We start from the raw sequence: 26310 nt of genomic DNA, 5'->3' as shown, positions 1-26310 counted from the left end.
CCAGAGGGCAGGCCTGGAGATCTGCCCTAAATGTGTGTGTGTGTGTGCACTGGGGAGGGGTGTTCACATGTGAGTGTGTGCTTTTGGCCTTGATTTATGGTGATAAGAAAACCAGCAGAGTTCAAATATGGAGCATTGACCTGCATTTTCTACACTCACGTCTCCTTTAGAAAAACACACACTGGTGCTACTTTACATTTAACATAACGTGGGGATTTTAAACTCACGGAAAGGGTCAAAGTTCAAAGTTAAAACACAGTCAACATCCTGATGAGGACAAATACATAAAATAAAAGAAAGGAAAACAGAATAAGGAAAGCCTGGAATTTAAGCGAATCCTGGTCAGAGAATGAACATAAACAAAGCCTGAAAGATTAAGCTGCTGTTAGTCTGAGCTGTTAGTACCTGGAACACATGTGATCCCATCTCACCACAACATGCAATAAAACAGCAGCTCTCAACCTGTTTGGAACCAACTTACATCTCGCTGTTTCAACCAAATCAGTTAAACTTTCCCTTCCCATTCTTTTTAATCTGATTCCTCATCAGAAGGAGCCCAGACCACGTAGATATTACTTACTTTACACGAAATGACTGTTATTGCTCATTTTATATTATAATTACGGTAATAAAACCACCAGGTTGAGAGTCACTGCAGAAGAACAACAGATGAACCTGCAACACCCAGACAGAGTCAGTAACCTGTAAAATGAAAGGAGGAGGAAACATGACAAAGGATTAAAAGAGAAGAAGAAGAAGAAGAAGAAGAAGGGGTGTTTGTTTCCAACAGCTTTGCTTGTTTATGTGGATCGTCTCTGTTGTTTTATGTTTGTATGCAATTGCCACAATGCCTCAAATTCAGCATTTAGGTCCCCTAAAATAAAGATATTTACAGCCAACAACACGCCAAATGTTTTATTTTTAATTTGCGTCCCACTCAAACTATTTCGGTGATCCTTCTCTTTCCACAGAGCGGCATCGTCAGGTCAAAGTTATCATTTCTGCCTAAAACTAAAACTAAGACGCTGAACATAGTAAACATTATACCTGAATGCTAACATCGTCAGCATTTAGCGCAGCCTCACAGAGCATTACTGTGGACTCTTGTTCAACTTTCAATAAGAGGAGCCTAATATGATTCAGTGCTATTATACAAGAAGGGGGAGTGTGAGAGTCAGTTTTGTGGAGAAACTGGCTGGATGCACTGACAGCGCCAACCAGAGAGGACATGAATCAAAGGATCCCTGTGAGATGAAGGGGTGAGTCCACATTATCTTTTCTGCCAGCAGCCCAGAGTTAATGTGTGTGAGTCACCTGGTTAAAATGAAAATGTGAAGAGTGATTAAAGGGGAAATCATTCCACCGGCCAAGGTTAGTAAGTCATCCTGGACAGACTGCAGGATCAAAAAGAAAAGGGAGATAAGAAGGAGCAAAGACTCTGTTCATCCTCCGACTGACCCGGCGGCCGGGGCTCCGGCCCCTGGAGTCGGGGCTCCGCCGGCGCATCACTGGCCGAGAGGAGGCAGGGACACAGGTGACACGGATTCGAGGCACGTGGAGGTGATCCCTGGAGGGACTGACATGGGCTGGGTAGGAAGGGGGACGGGGGCGCGGGCGACGAGGTTTGTAACCGGGGAGTAAGAGGAGGTTGTCGAGGTTGACGTCTCGTGTCTCCCTGAAGGAGTGGTATTTCTTGGGCGGGATACGAGGCGAGTTGCTCTGAGCTCGACGCATCACCTGGAGAGCAAGGTGAGTGTTTAAAAGAAGCAGACAAATGAACGTGAAGCGGCACTAAACAGGAGACGGGTGTTCAGGTGATGTAACACACCCTCTTGCAGCCACATTTAACATTATACGTTAACATTTCTTAATCTAAAACTCGTTATAATTAACATAATTCACTTTAGTGTGTTATTGACTGGAAAACGAGCTAACCTCAGTATCTGCTCAGCTAACCGTCACCGCTAACTAACACAGCTGGAACCCCAACTTCCACGCCTAATTTTACATGACGTTTTACAATTACGTTTTTGCATTAATTATTACACCCAGATCACAGAAAATGAGCCTTATTTTTAAATCAAAAATTAAAGTGAAATGTCGAAAACCCTGACTGGTCTTCTCAGAGACTCTTTTAACCTTTTGGTGCAGAATCTATTGCCTCCAGTGTACAGTGAAGAAGACATTTTACAAGATATGTCTTGTAGATTTATTCGTTAGCCTACAGCGTTTTCAGAAAATAAAAACTGCCGCTAAAACACCAAGACAGTGTCCTCACAGTAACCTCTACCCCCTTCAACTGCAACTTGAGTCAATTAATTTACAGCCAAACTTCTTTCCGGTGTCTCTCCTTTTCTAGTTTAGTGGCCAATTCACTGTGATTGTACCTTACATGGATACATGTGTGGATTTCCATGACGGCACTGCAGCCGTGGCTGCAAGAGGATCTGCATACACTGAACAGCAAACAAGACTTAAAAGAGTTTCATTACAAAAGTGAATAAAAGCTACTTTTATACTTTTAATTCTGTTTTTTTTTTAACATAATTTATCACTTCATTATGTGATTCTATTGTCAAAAACATAACTAATGACAAGCAAAGGTATAGAACAAAAAAGTGACAAATATAAATATCATTTTTGTAACGAAACTCTACATTTGACAAAAGCATCACATAATACACACAAGAGGAATTTTGTCCCGTTGTTGCACCTAAAATGAAAACAGAGAGCGGTCAGTTCATCACAGGTGAGACTCCTGCAGACGAGACCTGGAGGGCAGAAAACTCTACAGACAACACGAACAAACGCACCGTCAGCCTCCAGGGAGCTGCTGACTCCAGCTAATCAGGGTGCGTTTGTGTTCTTACGAATGAAAACGACCCCTTTACAGCCGACTCAGCTTTGTCGTCGTGGCTGAACAGCTGTTTGAGTGTTTTGTTACTCTGCTCTGTGGGTGACGTCTTGTTCTCACATGCAAACCTGTCTTTTGTCTTTGTTTGCACAGGTTCACCCGAGTGTCTGTGCACACACATTTAGATGCTAGCAGAGCTGCCTTTGAACCTGTGTGTGTTTGTGTCAAGAAAACTCAGAGAGATGACTCTTAATTCCAGAAATTTCCTGAAACAAATTGCCAAAAAACGTTTTTCACTTGTTTTAAGAAAAAAAGCTTTTCAGGACTCTGTGTTTTGTGTAAAAAAGTGGAATTTCTGCAGTGTGGCCGTGCAGGCTACCTCTTTGGCCCAGGCGGGCTTGTCGTTGCTGCCTGGCGCCTGGTCTTTGTAGTGATACAGCTGCTTCTTGTCCTGCGGCGGTCGCGGCGGCTCCTGCTGCTGCTGCTGCTGCAGCGACACCAGGTACGCTCGCTCCTGCTGCAGCTGCCTCTGCAGCCGCTCGGCCTGCCGCTGCTCCTCAATCTGCTTCCTCTTGTACTCCTGCACATCGAACAGAGCCGAGGCGGGTAAACAGGGGAGCCGGCTCTAAATACATGTCCGAAACAACATGGAAAGTCTTTGCCATGAAAGTGAAGCGACATGAAGAGACATTTCATCTTAATCCAGCCATCTGAAATCTACTAATCTAATCTAATATTTAGACAGAATCACGTCTTTGATTCAAATACTGCCTGATAAACATGAGTCAGCACAATTTTCCAAAATAAATACACAGTTTATGATTCACGTGTCCCTTTAAGGAAAACATCAGAGTTGTGTTACAGCAGTCAGGACACCTTCTCGTGTGTTATCACATGAGAGTTGTTACAGGCCTGTTAATAGATAAAGATTTCTGAGACATAAACACTCGTCACTAATGATCACACGTTCAGCCAAACAGTGATTCACTGGTCACCTCAGAAATGTACTTCACGTTAGGCCGAAACATGATTATTAGACACTAACTCGTAACCAGACGGATGAAATGCTGCTAGTGTTGGCAGCTCTTTAATGCAGGGAGACCCACTGCACTGATTCAGTGGCGCAGAAGCTTTGGAGACGTTACTGCCTTTGAATAATAACTAATTCATAAAGCAGAGACTGAAAAAATCAATCACTGAGAGAAACATAAAAAAAACAAAACTGTCTAGACTGAGACTTTGTCAATAATGACAGGCCATCCAATACAAAATGATGTCTGGTGTTCATGTATATATCTGCAACCCCATATGTCTGCACATTATCGTAGAGGGCGAGGATCTGTTTACATGAAGTGTCATGAGAAGTTTTCACAAGTTCTCATTTTGGAGCAAAACTCGACATCGACTGATCGAAACGGTCTCTGCGTGATCCTCACAGCGTGTCGTCAGGTCAGAGGTCCGGCATTTCTCTGAGCTGTGTGTGGAAGTCTGCGGCAGCCGGCGAGAGTGTCCTCTCAGAGACCCGGACGGATAAAGGGTTAGGGTGGTGGGTTGTTTTCGGGACGTCACACCGGCTCTGCTGCCCGGTTTGATGTCACTGACGACGTCGCCTTGAACAACGAAGCTGATCGACCGTCACGCCCGCCGCTCTGATTTATTGATTTGATGTTTGTTAGCCGATGTGCGATTCTGTGTCGCCTCAGTATCGATCGAGTGTCGACTGCCTTCGCCACGTCACGATTTCTGTGTGTAAATAACAAACGGGCTAACGTGGAACCAGCACCACGTCCTCCAAGTCCTGGTACCCAGTTTCCATGGTCACCAACCTTTGAGCTGTTGTCATGGAAACTTTTGTCATTGTTGTCTTTAACACAAGGACTCAGTGAAGTTGTTCTGCAAACCTGTCCCATGAATTAATTAGTGTGTGTGTGTGTGTGTGTGTGTGTGTGTGTGTGTGTGTGTGTGTGTGTGTGTGTGCGATGTTACCAGCAGTAAGGCCTGCTCCTGCAGGAGCTGCTGCTGCAGGATCTCCAGCTGCCTCTGTTCCTCCTCCAGCTGTCTACGGATATACTCCTAACCAATCAGCACCCGGGCCAGCATGAGACGCAGCCAATCAGAGAGCACCAAGGCAGGCGAGAAGCATATCGGAGCCCAGGCAACCAGTGACATCAGCAGAGCAGGAAACAGGAGAAAAGGAAAGGAAAGACAGAGAAAAGTAGATTTATTGAAGAGGTGTGAAAGTAGAGATTTAGACAGAAATAGACGAGGAGAGATGAAAAGAGAGAAGCAGCAGGACGCCGTGATTAGTAGAGCAGGAGGACTGATGTTAAAGATCAGCATGAAATCAGCTGTGCAAGATGTAGAAATGTATGTCTGACAGGTAGAGTGCTAAGGGAGCGTTACACTGCAGGAAAAGTTAAGTATTAGTCATGCAGTCATTTGCAAAGCCTCCTCTCGCCTCTGTCATATTGTGATGTTGGATATGTGGTGTTGCTATTTCTCTCTTCGTAATTATTAAGAACATTGCACCACAAACTCTGACTGTATTCAAAAACATCCATCAGGCACTGAATACTGTTTTGGTATGAAAAATAACAGGAAATGTGCAGTAGTTTAGTAAGTTAAAATCATATTCTAACAAATGTTTTCTTGATCAGCTGGACACACTACTAATTCTCCTGGTCTCCTGATCCTGGACTTAAAAGGTGCTACATGCAGCATTTTAACCCACTGAGATCACAGTTTTCACTGGACCAGATGAGGTACTACTGTCGTGTTTTTACGGATGAATTATCGCTCGTAACACAGACCAAAAACCTAGAAATCAATACCACATTAAGGTCTGTAGACGGAGCAAAAGCAGAGCAACTATCTGTGGAAGTTAGAAAATGAGTGTGGTGGTAGAGCTGAGAGCAAAGACTAATAAATGCCCTCAGGGGCTTGTGGGAAATGTAGTCTGAATTTGGAGAAACACCAGCTTGTCTAATACAGAAGTCTTGTGATTTGTTTATCAAAGTTGAGCTGAGGTGCTGAAAGTAGTTCTTTTATATTTAACTGTTTACTGTATTACTGAATTAATAAGTAGCTAACATATTACATGTAACACCTGTAAGTCATATTCTAAGACAGGGGTTCACAACATGAAATGAAATGTATTGTTTTCCAATATCTTCAGTTCATTCTGCAGACACACGCAGCCTCTGAGGAAACAGGATGTTTCATGTGGCTGCACATGTGAGGGATTTTTCTGTCTCAGATTGTTTTATTTTAATACTTTTTAGGGGCGTGAAGAGATAAAATTATATAGTAATATAAAAGAAAAAGCTAAGTTAGAAAAAACGTATTTTAGTGTAGCAGAGATGTGTTTTTCTGCTTTCCTATCCTGTTCGGTGTGTATGTTTGATGGAGAGAAAGAAGAAGTAACTCATATGAAGGAGGGCGAAGTGAGCCGAGCAGGGAGTTTCCATGAGCTGAGAAGCCCCGCCTCTCTGGGTGATACCTGTGATGTAACGTCTGGGTCAGGTGTGTTCCTACCTGTTCTCTCTCTGCGTGCCTCCTCTCCTCCTCTCGGCGGAGCTGCTCCATCTCTTCGTACCTCCTCCTCTGTTCTCGCTCCTGCTGCTTCCTCATCTCTCGCTCCCGACGCTGTTGCTGTAGGTGGAGAAGATTTTACACAACAACGCTTCAGCTGTGTGTGTGTGTGTGTGTGTGCACATCGGGTGTGTTTCCCTGGCATTTGGATAAGCTGAGGTGCTAAGATCACAGGTGTGATGGGTTTTGCAAGGAAGTCGTTTTATAATCAAAGCCGAGATTTCTTCCAAAGCTGAAAACAGCCACGCGCTAAAACAGGCAGTCGTTCTCATTTATCACATGTGATGCTGTTGTTAACTCTTCATCTCCATCAGTTGCTCTTTCTCAGGTGTCTTTTATCTTTCTAAATATTTTCAGATTGATTTTATGCACCTATTCCACAGCTTGGAGCAGCAAGCTTCAGAGATATTCTTTGCGTTCATACATGGCGTCCATTCACAGAAATGTACGCTACATGTCTGCCAGATGCAATTAAACCCAAGTACAGGGGGGTCAGTACGTCAGGATATGAAGTTACACTCTGAATAAACGGCGACAACAGTGGCAGAAAGGTTTGAAGACGTTTTTCACTGCTGCTGCTTTTATTTTGTGTGGAACTGGAAGTTTCTTTAAGAGCGTATTCTGTGATTTGGCTCTAATCTGCCTGCTGGTGGATATACTTTTTAGTCCTCCAAGTACACACAAAATACTGCAATGTCACTCTCATCGTGAGGGGCTGTCGTCACGTACTCATTGGTGAAAAGCAAGTATATCATGAGCCTTAGAGTGTCATTGCATGCCAGTCAGTGACCTGAAATGTATCAACATGTGGTCATGAAGAGGGTTATGTAGAAATAATAGAAATTACATTCAGTTTTCAGTAGTTTTGTCACTTCTGTGTAACATACACTTAATATTCGTGTCAAACCTTCCTGCTGCAGCTTCTCATTACGAGCTTTCAACCCATCAACCACTAGAGGACTTTTACTGTGAAGCATCAACAGGAAGTGCAGTCTTTTTCACAGAGACTAGCAACCGACTGCTGACGCCGTAGAGCATCATATGCAAAACACACTCCTGCCGCGCTCCATCACAGCACAGCAGGAGCATGTTGACTGAATAAATAACTCCCATGCTTGAAAGTATTTCTGTCTGTATGGAAGGTACCTGAATCACCAGGTGTATTAAAAACACACAGTTGGTGTCTCATATAATGTAGCAGAGGGACAAGCGAAAGACTAAAATCTACCTCCTCCAGCCGTCGCCTCTGTTCTTTCTGCTCCTCGATGCGTTTCTGTCTCTCGGCCAGCAGTTGGCGCTTGTGTTCCTCGTTCTGCTGCTGCTCCAGCTGCTGACGCCGGATCAGCTCCGACCGCTCCTTATTGGCCAACTGGAGGCGCAGGAAGTCCCGTCTCAGAGTGGACTCACCGGGAATGTTGATGATGGAACTAGAGGGGAACCAGTCATGACACCATGAGTTTGATCACCATGAGTTATGTGGATAAATTAAATCCAAACGCAAAGTTTAATTAAAAAGTTATGTGTGGCAGTAATACAAGCAGTGGCAGTACTAGTAGTGCTAGTAGTAACCTAGTAGTCGTAGTAGAAATAGTAGCAATAGTGGTAGCAGCTGAAGTTGTGGTAGTAGCAGTAGTATCAGTGACAGTATTGGTCGTAAGAGTGAAGTAGCAGTAACAGCAGTAAAAGTCGTAATAACAGCAGTAGTATTATTAGTGTCAGTATCCGTAGTAGCAGCAGTACTAACAGTAGCGGTATTAGCAGTAGTAGTAGCAGAAGTAATATTATAGAAGCAGAGGCAGTATCAGTAGAATCATTAGTAGCAGTAGCAATAGAAGTAGCAGTAGTATCATAAGTTGTACGAGCAGTAAAAGTAGTAGTAGTAGTAGTATGAGTAGTATCAGTAGTAGTAGTGGTACCTGGGCTCTCCAGCGTCCCTCTCTTCATCCTCCTCCTCACTCCCACTGTACTCGTATTCCGTCTCATCTGGAGGAAACACACAGACTTCACGTTAGCGCTCACATAGTTCGAACCAGCTGACGCTTCATGCAGCTGTTTGCAGATGTGAGGTGAGTCAGTGGGGGTGCGGCCTCACCCCTCTCCCCCCTCCTCTTCTTGGTGCGGTCGATGTGGTCCTTCAGCTGGATGCGGACCTGCCGCTCGTTGGGAAGGTCCCTGATGAACGGGTGTTTGAGGAGCTGCTCGGTGCTCGGCCTCTGACTGTGGCTCTTCACCAGGCAGCTGTCTATGAACGACTGGAACTTCTTCGACCTGGACACACACACACACACACACACACACACACACAGTTAGATACACGGCTGATTTGATTTGATGATCTGAAAGAGTAACCTCATACCAGGCTAAAAAGCTGTGTTTCACTACCCTCTGTGTGTGTGTTGCACCTGTAACCACAACCAACAGTGATGTCACAGTGTACTGACACACCCTGGAGTACACTCCCACATCACTGCAGCAAGGCGAGGAGTTAAACCACCGGAGGTTAGCAAAAACAAACTTCCCAGCTGTTGTTAAGTTGCTCTTTAAAAGGGCTCATAACTTGAAAGGTGGTGGATACACATTATGTTTAACTTATTAACGTTTATTTCAGTCGCATAAGGTGGCAAAGGTGTTATGCTGACGAGGTAAGTTGTAGTAAAAGACGTTTGAGTCGACTTTCAAGTACTGTTTATATGTGAAAAGGTGTTTTTTGCAGTTACTATTTTCATATTTTTCAAGCTCGTTTCAACTATTCTAATAGATCCAAATCTAACTTTTAAGGTTAATTATACCAAATGTAGGTCTTTAAAATGATTTTAAAATTATAGACATGATTCATCACAACTATCAATAACAAGGGCCTCTGTTTTATCCTGATTCATCCATACATTGATGTCACAGATGCAGTTTTAAACGAGTAAAGACGGCTCAGGTCGGCAGGATCAGCAGCTACATACAGCTGAGTGTCGTCTGCATAGCAGTGAAAATCAATAATGTGCTCGCGGGTGATGATCATTGATACCTTTCACCAGAGCAGGTGAAAAGTGCTATGTGTTGCTCTGAGGCCAGACTGGAACTCAAATAAGATGTTTGAATAAGATAAAATAAAATGATTTTATTATTTATCATGAGACGAAGATCTAAAGAACACAATTTTAAAAAAGTAGAATATAACAAGATGCTAAAAAACAATATACAGATATATACGCAGAAATATGAATCAACAGTATATGAAACAATGTGATTAAAATGTTGATTAATGTGTGTTGTCCTTATAAATAGAGGAACAGGATCTAGTTAAAGTTAAATCTGTGTTTCCGTGTTAAACCAGGTTATTCTTAATCCCTTAAACTGCACCTTTACGTAAAGCGTGTGTGACGTCGAGTCTGAAATCAGATTACTGCTGAATGTGATGCCGCTGAGGAGGCATCATGTGATGCTGACATGGATAATAACCACAGAACAGGTGCAGCTGTGTGTGCAGCTGCCTGATTCTATGTGTGTGTGTTTTAGCACTAAGTGACTCACCACTTCTTAGACTTGAGTCTGGGGGCAGGATTTCTGGGGATGAGGAAGAGCGCTCTCATTGGATGCATGTCACACAGAGCTGAGGAGGAGGGAAAGGAGGAGGAGGAGGAGGAGGAGGAGGAGGAGACGGCAGAAAAGAGAAACCAGAGGAGAGGAGAAGAAAGGAAATAAGGAAAGGAAAGGCAATGAAAGGAAATAAAGGGAAACAGAAGGAGACATAACCAGACAAGGAGAGGAAAGGAAAGGACAAAACAGGAGAGGAGACAAGAGGAAAGGAAATGAAAGGAGGGGAGAGGAGACGAGGAAAGAAGAGAGGAAAGGAAAGGAAGTAAACAGGCAGGAGATGAGACAAGTGGAAATGAAATGAAGGGAATCAAAAGAAACCAAAGAAGACGAGACAAGAAGAAAACAGAAAAGAAAGGAGAGGAAAGAAAGACAAGAGGAAAGGAAACGAAAGGAGACGAGAAAGGGAAAGGAAAGGAAACAAGAAGTGAGAGGAGACAGAGATAGATTTAGACAAACTGTACTCTGCGTCCGCTCATAATAGTGAGACGAGTTGGATGTTTCACACTTACGTGGTGCTCCCTCTGCCATCTCTATAGCTGTGATACCGAGCGACCACAGATCACTCTGCAGAGACAGAGAGAAAACTGAAAACTTTCACATCCTAAAAACCTGTTAGCGACTTAACACATCATGGTTTTGGTCGTCTGGTCAGTGTACTTGTTAAGTGATAAAAAAATACAGATATAAAAATCACACATCTGCCACTTATTGTAGATCTCTGGCTTCATGCTAACATTTCATCTATCTACCTGTTTTTAACACAATTTATCTGCATATTTTAGCCACTAAGCTGCTATTTAAAGTTGATGTTAATATTGTTAGATGAACTGAGGGTTTCTTGACACGTAAAGCCCCAGAGGGTCGGAGTTAATGGTGTCTTAACAGAGCAGTGCTCATCCTCCACAGGCTCGCCACGGGGATTCATCCTGTCCCCATTACTGCACATCCTTCACACAGTAATGACTGCAGGAGTCGGAGTGAACGCTGCACATTCTGTGTTTTCACTGCTTGTTTTCTGTGACGACATTATCACTGAACCTTTTTTTAATGGTCAGCTGGTGTTGCTCGTTCACAGCTAGCAGCGTTCTCAGAAACTGAACTCAAACAAAATGACAAACAAAAAAAGAGCCGCCTGAAAATTCAGCATCTGAAAGCAACAATTTATTATTTATCAGTATTTGTGATATTAGTGTGATTAGCCGTCCTACTACCGAATCCACTGAGAATCATATCAACGCTGCAGTTCTGTGCGGCTTTAAGCTCATTGGTTTAGATTGTCTGGCTGCGTGACGTGTCCAGCAATCAAGTGGTTTCACTTTTCATGACAACAAAACAAATATCACATCAGTGAAACAGTATCATCATCAGTGGTGGAGGAGGTACTCAGACCTTTTACTTACAGTAAAAATATCAATACTACAATGTAAAAATACTCTGTTACAAGTAAAAGTGCTGCAAAAGTATTAGATCAAAATATACTTAAAGTACCAAACAGTAAAAATACTCATTGATGCATTCATGTGTTGTGAACGTGGAGCTAATTCTAACTACTTTATATACTGCTGGGTAGCTTAACCTATAATAATATAATATCATCATTCATTAGTTAATTTATATTTTGTGGTGATAATCTGAATCTACAAAGTAACTAATAACAAAAAGCTGTCAAATAAATGTAGTGGAGTAGAAGTAGAAAGTAGCATAAAATACGCAGGTAAAATTGTACGTAAGTATAGTATTTGAGTAAATGTACTTAGTTACATTCGACCACTGATCATCGTCACCGGTCACGACCAATCAGCAGCAGACTGTATGTTCAGTCACTCAGGCTCTCACCAGCTACTCATAGAAAACCACAGTCGTTTCCAGAAAACAAGCTCAGATGAGCCGAGCGTTGGTCTACATGTACTATATGCAGTACTGCATGATATAAGACATGTGTGCTGAGGGCAGTCATGCAGCATGTAGGTTCACACACACACACACACACATCAGGTTTACCTTGAAGTCATATGTGGCGTCGGGGTTCTCGTCACAGGCGATGACTTCCGGGGCCATCCAGTACGGCGTCCCGATAAACGTGTTCCTCCGTCCCACTGTACGATCCAGCTGAGCACTCACACCAAAGTCCACTGCACACACACACACACACACACACACACACACACACACACACACACACACACACTGAATTAAAGGCTTAAACTGTAATCAATATTATGATATATTAATGTTTCAAGTTACACTCCTTTCCTATGCAAAAACATGTAATTTATGATCACCAAACAGTATCTTTAGCTGCGTACAGTTTGCTCAGCACCAGCAGACAGTATGCAAGATGACACAGTGTGTGTGTGTGTGTGTGTGTGTGTGTGTGTGTGTGTCCTCCGACCTAGTTTAACCTCTGCGTTCTCCGTCAGCAACACGTTCTGGCCCTTGATATCTCGGTGGATGACCTTGTGCTGGTGGAGATGGGTCAGACCCTGCAGACAAGAGAGAGAAAATATACTTACTACTTCCTGTTACACAGGATTTAATATGACAGACAACATGGTGTCCTTTCATCAGCAGAGCATCCCCTGCAGTAGACATACCTGACTGTGCTGTAAGGTGAACGTCCTGTCATGAATTTGAGATTTTTTCTACTTTTTGAGGTCAAAACAATTCACAACATTCAAGTCTCGAAGCCCAACGAATCTGAGGTTACAAAATAATCAGAATATCGTCTATAAACATTTAATTTAAGAGAAGAAATATTAGCATAAGATTTCATTCATTCATTTACTACCTACTGTTGACCAGACACTACCGATAATCCCTTAAAATGTTATTATTCATTAAGCCGAGATGTCATTTGTTTAATATGGTGTAACGGTGACACTGGTTAAATGTATAGGCTTGTGGATCATTAAGGCTAAGATCCCAAAAAATTAACACCCTCAACATCAATGGTTCCTTTAAAGAACACATTTCAACACACACTGAGCTTTTTATTAAAACTTTAGGTGATAAATTGTATTGAGATTAACTTCAGCAGAAAAGAAATACCTGAAATAACACAGAATATCAAAATAAGGTGTTCCTCAGGGAACCCTCTTTGGTTCCCTCATGTTTGCAATTGTTTACCGCCAAAAGTATTCCACCAAAACTTTTACTTTTTTAAGATAAGTTGTAAAAAAAAAAGTCATTTTCATGCTCACACATAACTACTGGTGACGTTTGTTTTAATTTCAGTTTCGGTTCTCACCCTGAGGATCTCTCTGCAGACGTAGGCGATCCACTCCTCCTTCAGAGAGTTCCCTTTGGTGTTCTTGATCAGATCCGTCACCGAGCCGGCGCCGCAGAACTCCATCACCAGCTAACACACACAAACAATGTTATTGTACAGACTATCATACGTTTTTACACCGACTTCTTCGATCTAATCTGTCTCGAATAAACCTTCATTGGAACATTTTGTCCAGAATCTGTCATATAAAAGCAGACATCAGCTCTTTTTCTGTTTCATTCTTCCTGCCACACATGGTAGAAATTCAGGCATTGCAAAATTCACTGAACAATCAGAGTAATTTGAACAGAAACAGAGACGTCAAAAGCTTGCGGCCAACAGTGAAACGCATGTACGCACCCACAGCTGGTCATCCATTCCAGGAGGGTTTTTCTTGACGAAGGCGCCGTAATAGGTTGCGATGTTCCTGTGGTGGCTGTACTTCTTCAACATGTTGATCTCTGCTTTAATCTCCTCCTCCTCATCCTAAAACACACACACACACACACACACACACACACACACACACACACAATGTTAATATGAAAGTTCTGTGTTTACTGAAGAATTACGAGAGGTAAATCCGATACAGAGGAAACCGGCAGAGTGTAGTGAGAACAAACTGCTGTTCAAGTGCCCTCAAACCAGCCCAATCCCAAGGTGTGTGTGTGTGTGTGTGTGTGTGTCACTTACTCCTGTGACGTCCATGACCTTGATGGCAGCAAGCTGGCCTGTTTTGACATGGCGACCCTGGAAGACACCGAGAAAAAGGATAAGAAAGACGCTCATTGTTGAGATGCTAAATAAAGAATTGTTGATTTCCCCCAAGGAAAATGTTTCGCTTCGTTTTTGCTGGCTGCTGTAGTTGAAGTCGACGAGGACAGATGTGTTTAATTACCTGTAGATGATGTGATCGGTGTGTTTACGTCCCTGATCAATCAGGTGTGTGCAGGTAGGGCTCCAGTAAGATGTCTCAAATCTTTTCTATTCAATGTCTTCAAATCTTTCTTATTCTGCTTTTCTATTCAAGGCATTCTCACTAAGGATATATAAGACAGTTTAAGTGTTCCCTATAGAGGCCCTCCTGTTTATGGATTAACAAGGGGTCCCCCCCCGCCCCCCCACCTCCTGATGTGGTTAAACGTATCAGTGGCCACATTTGTGTGAATATGCCATTGTCTTATTTAAATGTTCTTTGTAAATTGTTGCTGTTCTTGATTAAAACATGTTCATGAAGCGGGCGGAAAAGAAAATTATAGCTGGATATGATTGTTGTTGATGGCTGCATAGTTCCAGCTAATGAGGTAATTAGATAATTGTTTCCCATCTGTGTTGATTTACTGTCTGTGAAGCCCGTGGAGGAAGTATTTCTGGAGTGACAGGACATTATATATATTATACACGCTTGACCGAAAACACACCAAATTTAGATCCCTAGATTTCTCGTCCAGCCCACAGTCTTATTTCCATGAGCTACTCGCCGCGGTGACACCGATCAGACGTGACAGTTCATTCCTTCATTTCCTAAACTGTTCATCATTGTAAACAGTTAACTTACTCCTAAGTTACGAGAAGAGTTATTTTTCTTTACAGTAACTTTAAGAATGTTTGGGTTGCGGTTTGTAGAGCTACCAATCAAGCATGTTATGACTTATTGTCTCAGAATTACGAGAAAAGTATCTGAGATTCTGAGAATTACGAGCATTTTGCTTCAGCCAACAGGGAGGCTGCCTGTCCTGTGACCAGCCCCCACCACAGCTGATGTCCTCCTGAGCAAGGCACTCAAGCAGCTGTTCGCCACCTTTTTGCCTTCTGGCCCCTTGAAATAAAACCGTCCTCTTGCAGCTCTTGACTCGAGTGATTTTTTTTTTCCCTTTGCAGTTTCATTTTCTGAAACAGTAAAATCCTCCAGAAAACCCCCCCCAAAAGATTGTTTTCTTCTTTCCTAACTTGTAACCCATCAGATTTATCTCGTGACCCCTGACCCTGCGGTCGGGACCCTGCGGTCGGGACCCTCTGCACTGGAGGATGAAACTGTACTGAGTCGAACTTCTCCTCCTCCAAACTCCTCTGTCAGAATCACAGCTGTTAAAGCGAGAAAGTGGAAATTTATCCACCTCACCACCACCAGCCCACCACCTCATCACACACACACACACACACACACACACACACACCACCATCTCCTCATGGTAACCTAGCAACAGGGCTGGCAGGTTGTTTAGTGAGGGCAACGAATGGGGGGTTGGAAGAGGCAAAGTGACGGTGGTGTGTGAGTGTGCATTTGTGTGTGTGTGTGTGCGTTAGGAGGCCATGATATTTCACACTCTGGGTCACTTGCACATGTGAGCTGCTGAGAAACACACACACACACACACACACACACACACACACACACACACACACGTCTTGGTTACTCAGTGTTGCATCAGACACTGAATGTCTCTGACAGGCCGAAGCCACCTCAGAGTACGGAGCGTCTCTTGGTCTCGTCTTCACATCTTTCTGTCTGTCTCTCATCTTCTTTTATATCACAGACTGCCTCCCTCCCCCCCCCCCCCTCTCTCTCTCCCTCTCCCCCCCTCTCTCTCTCTCCCTCTCCCCCCCCCCCCCTCTCCCCCCCCCCCCTCTCTCTCTGCAGCAGAGGTAGAACAGGATAACTGTGAGGCGACTGTCAATCACAGTCTCGCTCTGCATTTCTACCTTTGCATCAGTAAAATACAGACGATCGCAGTTAACCTCTAAAAAAAACAAAAAAACTGTTTAATCACTATGAAACGAAACATTCAAAAAGTCCATGACAGCAACAAGGACACCCGCTGACACTTTATTCTGTGGAATACGCATCATTTAAACGGCAATAACGGATTTTGTTTTTGGCTAGTTGGGGGCAGCTGACATTAACATTAACACATCGTCAACTTTTATGTTGATATGTTGAACAAACAGCTGCTTATTTCCACATCCAGCAGTCACACAGCAACACGAAACCAGGAGCCGAGAGAGAACCGGGACAGGTAAACCAGGAGCCGAGAGTGAACCAGGACTGAACCAGGACAGGTAAACCAGGAGCCGAGAGTGAACCAGGACTGAACCAGGACAGATAAACCAGGAGCCGAGAGAGAACCGGGACAGGTAAACCAGGAGCCGAGAGAGAACCGGGACAGGTAAACCAGGAGCCGAGAGAGAACCAGGACTGAACCAGGACAGATAAACCAGGAGCCGAGAGTGAACCAGGACTGAACCAGGACAGATAAACCAGGAGCCAAGAGAGAACCGGGACAGGTAAACCAGGAGCCGAGAGTGAACCGGGACAGATAAACCAGGAGCCGAGAGAGAACCGGGACAGGTAAACCAGGAGCCGAGAGAGAACCGGGACAGATAAACCAGGAGCCGAGAGAGAACCGGGACAGGTAAACCAGGAGCCGAGAGAGAACCAGGACTGAACCGGGACAGATAAACCAGGAGCCGAGAGAGAACCGGGACAGATAAACCAGGAGCCGAGAGAGAACCGGGACAGGTAAACCAGGAGCCGAGAGTGAACCGGGACAGGTAAACCAGGAGCCGAGAGTGAACCGGGACAGATAAACCAGGAGCCGAGAGAGAACCGGGACAGGTAAACCAGGAGCCGAGAGAGAACCGGGACAGATAAACCAGGAGCCGAGAGAGAACCGGGACAGGTAAACCAGGAGCCGAGAGAGAACCAGGACTGAACCGGGACAGATAAACCAGGAGCCGAGAGAGAACCAGGACTGAACCGGGACAGATAAACCAGGAGCCGAGAGAGAACCGGGACAGATAAACCAGGAGCCGAGAGAGAACCGGGACAGGTAAACCAGGAGCCGAGAGTGAACCGGGACAGGTAAACCAGGAGCCGAGAGTGAACCAGGACTGAACCAGGACAGATAAACCAGGAGCCGAGAGTGAACCGGGACAGGTAAACCAGGAGCCGAGAGTGAACCGGGACAGATAAACCAGGAGCCGAGAGTGAACCGGGACAGGTAAACCAGGAGCTGAGAGTGAACCAGGACAGATAAACCAGGAGCCGAGAGAGAACCGGGACAGATAAACCAGGAGCTGAGAGAGAACCAGGACTGAACCAGGACAGATAAACCAGGAGCTGAGAGTGACTAGAAAGCTCCATAAAGCCGAGAGGAGCTGCAGATTCAGGTGATGATCATCTGTAAGAATTTGAATTTGCTACCGCTCTGATTCATGTCTCGGTCTGTCCTCTTCTCCAGCAGCGAGGCTCATGGGTATTGTAGTATTTGGAGCCAAAATGACCAAACGTGATCTCTAAGTTGAAATAATCAAAACGGGTAGCCACAACCTAAACCTACAGGATCGTTCCATCATCTGGGAGAGCCTCGTGTTTCGATGTTAAATAACAATGAGGATGCAAGCGACACTTCTGGAGCCGGCGACTGCTCCCACGTCACAGCTCTACTCTTCAATGATTTGTGCACCGCAAACTAAATCTCATTCACCTCTACTGTATCAGGGCAGGGAGCTCATTCCTTGAGTCAATGGCAGCAGACTCTTCATCCCGCTTCAACCATACTGAACCCTTGGACGTGTCTGCGGAGGTCAAACGTTTTTAATGTTCACAGAGCATTAGCTGCGTTACCTGACAGCTTCGTGGCAACATCGTCAAGATGTCGAGTAAAATCATTGACGAGCGGAGATCAAAACAAGCCATCGGTCATAGATATTTACCGTTTCAGCGCCCTAACTGATCTAGATAGCTTTGCTGTGAAGTCTCTCCACTCATCACGTCACTCCATGTACAAGATTTGTGGGGATTCTGGGATTCGCTCAGCAAAGTTATCATCCAGATAACTCAGGAAACCTGCGTCTCGGACCTCAGGTTAAGTGTGTGAAGTGCTGCTGTGGCTGCAGGACAAATGGCAGCGATCCACCACGATGAAGCAATAAAAGCAGAGGCAGATAAAACAGGAGAGATGAGAGGAAGAGATGCCGTCTCAGAGAGCCTCTTTGTTTTGCTATCTCTCTTCCTCTGACACAGACGGCCGGCCAAACCATCTCCCAAAGGTGGCACAGAGCTCCCCGAGTGTGAGTGTGTGTGAGTGTGTGAGTGTGTGTGAGTGTGTGAGTGTGTGTGTGTGTGTGAGTGTGTGTGAGTGTGTGTGTGAGTGTGAGTGTGTGTGAGTGTGTGTGTGTGTGTGTGTGTGAGTGTGAGTGAGTGTGAGTGTGTGTGAGTGTGTGTGAGAGAGATTATGGCAGAATCAAGATGGCATGAGGAAATTGTATTAAAACACCACCTGAATCCACACCCGTGCAGGCAGGCAGGGCGAGATAAAGATAGCGACAGAGCGAGAACAGAGGGAGGTGGCAGGTGAGGAGGAGGAGGAGGAGGAGGATGACTGGAGATAGAAAAGGGCAGAATATCCTTTTGAGGCAGCCTGAGGCGTAAAAACACACCTCAGGTCCCGCGTTCAGACAAGCCTCACATTCCCAACCTGAACACAAGTCCAAACACATTGAGAGGCGAGACACAAACTGAGTTTCTCTCCCAGCACGGTGATACTCTGAAGCACATGCAAGCAGCTAACGCAGTCTTTGCTGATATATTATTGTGATGTAATGTTAGAGAAGCGTTTGTTGCTCCTGTGTTTTAGGTGCAGAATTATTAGCTCAGCGAAAATCATTATTACAGAAATTCAACTTCTCAGCTGCATAAAAGGTCAGCTGGGCTCACGTCATGTGGAAGTTGTCGTAATGATCAGTTTCTGACTTGTAAATGGCGCGATGTCGATATCCAAAGTGTAATTACGACTGGAAAACATTTCTGAAAGCTCTGATATATCCGACTACACGGAGGAGCCTGAAAACAACACGAGCAGCGTTCAAGGTGATTAAGGCCAAATTTAGTGGATATGGTGTCATATTGTTGCCAGTAAATTTACGCCTCGCACAACAAACTGAGGACTTGAACCCTCAAAGCTTTCCCATCTCTAAATATCCACTGCATATGTCTGAAACCTGGCATACGTGTGAAGGAAGCACAGAGCAAAACCTGGACAAGAAATCTGCAGACAGATCGACAAATGATTTGATCGGGGTTACAAGCCTCCATCACAGGCGGAGGTGCTGAGTGCATGAGACAGCACTGATGTTACAACTGAGCGTCTAACTACAAAGATCCAAAGCACTGAAACAAAGAGCCAAAATGGCTGCATGGGATGGACTTCCCTGCCCGCAGTAATAAGCTCAGGTCGGCATTTAAAGAGGATATTCTGTACAGTCTCCATTATATTCTGTGATGATGTACCTTTAAGACGACTTGTTGCTCTACAAAAGATATTCCAACACCATCTGCGTAATTAAAGTTGATGTAAACTTCATTGTATATATATATATATATTCCCAGGAAGTAACTATTCTAAAACATTGAATCCTAGCAAACAGAAGGCTGAGACTTCAGAGCATCAGAGAGGCAGAAATAGACTTTGCTAAATCAAACACATCCGTATACGTCATGTGTTTGCATCTGATTCAGATCAAAAGCCTTCCAGCTGCCGGGAATGTGATGAAAATGAGACATGAATGAGGGAGGAGGCGACGCTGGAGGGCTTTTAAACCAGATCTGTGCTTCAGAGTCGACGCCTAAATGCCTCCAGCTCAGGAATCAATTCACGATTTCACGTTTTGACAAATGAAGACTCGATAAATGTGTCAAACCTTCATTATGTACCCTCGGAGTCTACATTCTTCCAGCACACACAGCCATGAACCTTATTATGACAAATTATCCCAATGTCCAAAAAGCGGATTCTGATGAATGATGGCACCAGTACAGTGGGACGAAATGAGGAAGACGTCTGGAGACAAAGCTTGCAGCTCGCAGGAGCTTCAACCAACACAGCAAACTGAATAAACTCCACTTTGTAAACGCTGACTAATCAAATCCAGGAAAATCTCTCTTTTTACACACCTGAAATATGAGGTTAAATAAAACAAGTGTGATCAAAAGGTCACAGGTTTGATTCCCCCGGAGCTGTAAACGTGCTGCTTAACAAGGTACGAAACTGGAACCTGCTGAAGTGATCTCTGGATAACAGCGGCAGATGAACGCCTGCAGTAAAATGTAAACTTTCCGTGTATTTTATGCTTTAATGCTCTCCAAGAACTGACGGTCTCTCCCACCGTCATTCAAGTCCTTTCTCTCGCTTGCTCACTATCTGTAACTGTGAACGATCACTAAAACTGTGAGCCAGGAGGGGAGGCGTCGGCGGCCCCCGAGGGGAGAAAGACGATTTGGAAGCAGCTGGAAAACGTTGGCAGGGAGCTTGAATGAAAGATGTTCAGCTCTGGCTGGAGACGTGTCACAGTCAGACCTGGAAGGAGTCAACAGCTGAAAGTTTTCCTCCGACGACTCCCGCAGCTTCACAAAAAGATCAACCGACATGTAACTGAAATGTCTGATGAAGTTTCCTGGAAAAAATGATTTAATTTGGTCCTAATTATAGGCAAAATGGAGACACTTCCAATTAATTAATTCCAATTAATTTCTAGTTTTGCCTAGGGAGTCTTGTACTGAGTGCACAGCAGCTCTGTTTTTCCTGTTAGTAGTATTTCTTAAACTACAGGTCTCTTCCCAACTCTTTCAATAATATCCTGATTATGTATTCATGACTATAATACATTTTTCATATTTGTTCAAAATCCTCCTACAGTGGATCTCCTTTGCACGAGTGTTTGTTTTATATTGTGTGTTACCAGGAAAACCACGAGTTTTGACTGGAGACGGTGTTTCAAGAGTGGAAGTGGGGTCGGGAGGTAATGTTAGTTCAAAAGACTTGTCAGATAAGTTATAACTATTCACACGGTGTTCTCTCTCAGAATATTGTCACCATTTTCTCTTTAATTAGTACCAAATTACAGTTCTTTCCCTAAAAAATCGACCAAAAAAGACTCGAGCAAAGTGAAAACTGTTTCAAAACATCAGCCGTCAGCTGGGAGGAGATCTGGTGACACGGTTGGACGAACGGTGTTAATTACTTGAACACACACGAGCGAAATCCCTCCAGATGATTGTCCTCTTTCATTCAGCCATCAGTGCAACTGTCTGTGTGCGATGAAACAAAATGAGACAGACGTTTTAAACGTACTGATGCTATAATCAATACTGCTATTGGATGCAAAATAAGGGAGTACATCTTTTTATGAGGTGATATTTCTGTCAGTGTGTGTTATTATTTTATAATTCAAAGTCCACCACAGTTTGTGTTCATTTTGTTCTATCAATCATTTCGCAGAGGGAGGCGTCACCGTGTTGAAACAGCAGATCAATACCGAACATCCAGCAGACAGAATGAATGTGTTGAGGCTGTGTGTGTGTGTGTGTGTGTGTCTCTTTGTGTATCAGCAGACATGTGTGAGTTAGAAAACACACACACAGCCTCTCTGCTGTGTTGTTACTGTCTGCGTGGGCGTCTTCCGCTGCCCAACAAAGGAGAAAGTCAGTAGCAACTTCAGTTTTGGTCAAAAATGTAATTGTGTCGTTTCTTTGAGCTGATGTCTGGAGGCAGAGGAGGAGGAGAGGATGAAGTGACTTCCTACTGAGCCAACAAATCTCAATCCACATTTTTCATCTCATGAGCAGCAGACACTCTACAAGCCAAAACACAAGTAAAGCAGCGCTTACAAGGCGCATAAAAACAAGGCCGACATTTGCAAACACTTTTTTATTTAATAATAATAAAATCCTATCCTTTATACTCCTATAGCAGGGGTCAGCAACAAGCGACACGCATGTTAAAGCCATGTTCTGTGGCACATGCACCTCCAAAATACTCTGAAAGGCCAGCTCTGAAAGTCAGCTTAACGTGGGAAACCATCCACAGGTGGAGAGAACAGCGAGAGAACGGTGTATAAAGACACCGTCACATGCAGGTTTAAAGACAGAAATGGCAGGAAGTGTACACTGGTAACCCCAGTTCACACTGAACTTATTAGTGGCATGCGGCACAACATGGTTTTGTATGTATGAATGAGTAACTGGGGGGGGGGGCTGCTGTAGAGATTAACAGGTGAGATTACCTTACACAATAATGTGAACGTGATTTAGTTAGTGTGTATTTTTAAGGGTTGAGTCGTGAAAGGTATCAACCTCTAACCTCTCCCTGAAGCTTTACACGGAGGACATTAAAGGGAAGCGTGTGACAGTATATAACGTATATTTCATAGAAATAAGCTTCACACATTGTAATAGATTATTAAGTCTTACCTTGTAGACCTGCCCATAGGTGCCATTCCCAACCAGTTCGACCAGCTCAAAGATACCAGCTGGGTCCTGAGAGAGAGAGAGAGAGAGAGAGAGAGAGAGAGAGAGAGAGAGAGAGAGATGAATGAGGAAGAGGAGATAGTGAGGAGAAAAACAAAAAGAGTTAGTCAGGAGAACATAAACTGGACTAAACTCAACACAAGATGGATGTAGGAATGTGACCTTCACACACACACACACACACACACCTGTGGTGTTACCCTGTAAAAAGCCTCGCTGTTATTATTCCTTCAATAGGTAACCTATGAGTTTATAGTTTCCTCTCCGGCTGCTGTTTCACCAGCTTCTGTAACTCTGACAGCTGAGGCACGAGGGGGGAGATCATTTCATAGAGACGCCTCCTCGTATTCAAAACAGCCTCCACTGAGACCTGCAGCGGTCTTGGTCTTGGGAGAAATGGTGTTGTTTAAGTAAAAGCTTGACATTTTGGGAAATATTTTCTTTCTTTGCCGAGAGTTAGATAGACTTAAGACTTAGACTTAGACTTTATTCATCCCACAGCGGGGACATTTACAAGTCACAGCAGCAAAGACAGGAAGGTGCAGAAACACACAGCAGACAACACTGTCAATAAAAAAACAGAAGTATTTTTTTAAAAACAATATACATATAATAAATACAGATATTAAAAAAAATATGAGATTGATATGTGTACTGTAGACATGAAGCTACAGCTAGCAGCCGGTTAGCTTAGCTCAGCTTGAACAACTATGCCTACCAGCGCTGCTAAAGCTCACTAGTTAACATGTTAGCCTTTACATTAGCCTTACATGTTTCCCCCTGTTTCCTGTCTTTATGCTAAGCTAAGCTCACCGGCTGCTGGCTGTCGTTTCATATTTAGTGGTCAGACATGAGAGTGGTGTCAATCTTCTCAGCTAGTCTTGTTATGAAAGATAAAATTTCTCATAATGTCAAACAGTTTCTGTTAAAACACGGGAGATAATCTTTTCTTCAGGCTGGAAAAACAGCGAAACACAGATCTTGATCTTTAAGCACACCTGTGTGTTTGGTATTAGTGTGTGTGTGTGTGTGTGTGTGTGTGTGTGTGTGTGTGTGTGTGTGTGTCACAGGAGACCGTTATGGACTATTACGGTGGAGCCTCCTGAAGGGGATTAGCTTAAAAAGCAGCGTTCCTTTTCACTCAAGGTCAAACTGAAGCACATCTAATCCTGGAAGACCACGCCTCACGTGCACACACACACACACACACACACACACACACACACACACACACACACACACACCTGTACGTGCCTTACCAACTGTAGGACCACACGTGTGAGAAAAACACCGGCCAAGAAGAAAGAGGGACACCAGGAGCTGATGCAAAAATTTAACCAAGGCCCACCTGCAACTTGCTAGCGGCTAGGAGGCTAGTGAGACGTCCCACTGACGTGCAGTACACAGACACACCAACAAGTCTGTACAGTTATGAAACAACATTTCCCATCAAACACTCTTTCTTCACCAGAGGGAGATTAACACACTCGGGTCACTTTCGGAGCACGACACCTTATCTTTTTACGCAGTTTTAAAAACCAAAATGAAGCCGCGAGACGTAGCAACTACTTAGAAACTTGGAGCTTATTTAAACTCTGACAGTGACATAAATTTGACATCTAAGAAGCCAATAAAAATGTTTTGAACTTTCTATCGCGTCCGTCTCCGGCGTCCCATCCGAGCCTCCACCCTACGAGGTTTTGAGGCTCTACAACAACATCACACGACTTCCTCCTTTCCTTCTGACAGACAAGAATCATTTGGTTCATCTCAGGAAAATCACACTGAAGGTGGACAAACCGTCTTGGAGCTGCTGCAGTAGTTTTTGTCTGCAGTGGATGATTCTAACTGACATTTGAGGGCAGAGTTATGCTAGAAAAGAACTACCTCTTACGACATGGTGTTGGATATTTCCACATCTGCGGTTTGGATGATATGACAGTTATTTTGTTTACAGCCTGTCTGATTGGACCTGTTGGACTCTTCTAGAGATGTCGCCACATCCCAACATCATCCGCAGTGACGCTGTGACCATAACTGATGTCCAACACCAGAAATAAAGAGTTTTCCTTTAGGAGAACATCAAAAAGCACTCATTTTCCCTCCAGAATGAATTGCATTTTGTCTGAATAATGGGAGAGGACAATGGGTCACAAAGAATACCAAGGACATGACCTCTGTGTAGCTCTAAGAGTCTAACAGCTATCAACACTGTCCCTGAGCAGAGCCATCAGAGGAACATAGCCTCAGTGTCTGGCATCAGAATAGAGTCCGTCGGCGGGGAGGATGAAGCCTTCGGCTCTAATGGGAGACACAGTGAGAAGAGGAGGAGGTGAAGGTGAAGATGGGTCAAACTACATGAGGAGATGATCGGAGGACATTTGGGACGTGATGCGCTGCAGAAACAGGAAGTGTGTGTCTGCTTGCGACAGGCTTTACGTCACGCTGAAATGTTTCCCCCCCCAGCTCCGTCCTGGGTGACCTAATTTCTGGTCGTCGCCACTGAGGGGGAGAGCAAGGATTCTCATTTCTACAAGAACATGCACATCTATTCTGATCCTTCTTTCTTTCCGTCTGTCTGTCTGTGTTTCTGTGTGTGTGTGTGTGTCTGTAACACACACACACACACACACACACACACACACACACACACACGGACGGGCAGTCCCACCCGGTCGATCATGTCCAGACTTGATTGTTGCTCTGCAGGTACGACTGTGTTGCATAAGCAGCAGAAAGGTGGAGGACAGAAAGAGAAGCTGTGCAGAATACCACACACACACACACACACACACACACACACACACACACACACACACACACACACATTCCTGCACTGTCTCCTTCTGCACAGCTCCTATCCTCGCGGGCGAGCGCGCACGTGCATGCGCACATACCCACAAACAGCCACAGCGATGCTGCTGTCGCCACAACATCACGAAATGGCGGAACTCGCTCCTGTTGCGGTTATCATCGCTATTATTCACGGTGCGTGTGAGTGCGCGTGTGCGTGCATCTGTAGCCTCTGTGTGTGTGTGTGTGTGTGTGTGTGTGTGTGTGTGTGTGCGTGTGTGTGTGTGTGTGTCAGTGAGCAGCCAGCTGAACATCTGCCCCACATAGTACAGACAGAGCGGCCTCTATTATGCTGTCTGACGCACGCGCACGGCGGGTGCACGCGCGCAGCAGCAGCAGCTCAGGGCTTCATTACGTCACGTCCCAATTGTTAAGAAAAAAACATCAACAACAAACAACAACAGGAGCGTAGGTGGGGGGCCACATGATCCCACTCTGTTATCCGACCTGATTTCCTCAATCACTGGCCGCCGTGCACGAGCACTACAGCCCACACACACACACACACACAGGCTATCGTACATGCACGCGCACGCACACCACCGGGCGGGCGGCAGCAGAGCCAGAGGAGGGCGCGAGGAGACGCATCCATGCGCTGTGGAGAGGAGGGAGCGGGTGAGGATGGAGAGGGGAGGGGAGGGAAGGGGGGGGGGTGGACAGGTGCTCAACAGCCTCACACGCACGCGCGCACATAGACACAGACAGCGCACGCACGTGCACACAGACGGAGACATTTACCCGTAGTGCAGACAGGTCTATCTCGTCCAGACTCCGCGCTGGGGAGTCGCTCGCCATGGTTCTCTCGGTATTTACGGGACTCAAGATGGAAGCTTCCTCAACGACCAT

The 26310-nt window shown here is 44.7% G+C and overlaps 1 protein-coding gene across 13 annotated transcripts in view; it reads right to left on the bottom strand.

The window, feature by feature from the left end:
* tnikb (TRAF2 and NCK interacting kinase b) overlaps nucleotides 1–26310 on the bottom strand; it is a 48027-nt gene extending 21717 nt beyond the window's left edge. For 5 of the 13 annotated variants that reach the window (XM_070928143.1, XM_070928141.1, XM_070928142.1 and 2 more), the window contains exons 1-14: nucleotides 26203–26303; nucleotides 22555–22620; nucleotides 13998–14054; nucleotides 13665–13790; nucleotides 13284–13394; nucleotides 12429–12519; nucleotides 12038–12168; nucleotides 10546–10600; nucleotides 9971–10049; nucleotides 8538–8713; nucleotides 8362–8428; nucleotides 7674–7872; nucleotides 6389–6505; nucleotides 3234–3434 (exon numbers count right to left, since the gene is read on the bottom strand). In XM_070928143.1, coding sequence (XP_070784244.1) covers nucleotides 3234–3434; nucleotides 6389–6505; nucleotides 7674–7872; nucleotides 8362–8428; nucleotides 8538–8713; nucleotides 9971–10049; nucleotides 10546–10600; nucleotides 12038–12168; nucleotides 12429–12519; nucleotides 13284–13394; nucleotides 13665–13790; nucleotides 13998–14054; nucleotides 22555–22620; nucleotides 26203–26259 — 1533 coding nt within the window. In that variant the 5' untranslated portion in view covers nucleotides 26260–26303. Of the gene's footprint in view, nucleotides 1–1458; nucleotides 1738–3233; nucleotides 3435–4840; nucleotides 4930–6378; nucleotides 6506–7673; nucleotides 7873–8361; nucleotides 8429–8537; nucleotides 8714–9970; nucleotides 10050–10545; nucleotides 10601–12037; nucleotides 12169–12428; nucleotides 12520–13283; nucleotides 13395–13664; nucleotides 13791–13997; nucleotides 14055–22554; nucleotides 22621–26202 lie in introns of all 13 variants that reach the window. The other 8 variants (XM_070928139.1, XM_070928140.1, XM_070928144.1 and 5 more) reach the window with 5 other exon arrangements.

Source organism: Enoplosus armatus, chromosome 21 (assembly GCF_043641665.1).
Source record: "Enoplosus armatus isolate fEnoArm2 chromosome 21, fEnoArm2.hap1, whole genome shotgun sequence".
In the NCBI taxonomy this organism is placed as follows: domain Eukaryota; kingdom Metazoa; phylum Chordata; class Actinopteri; order Centrarchiformes; family Enoplosidae; genus Enoplosus; species Enoplosus armatus.
This window is presented reverse-complemented; position numbering and strand designations above follow the sequence as displayed.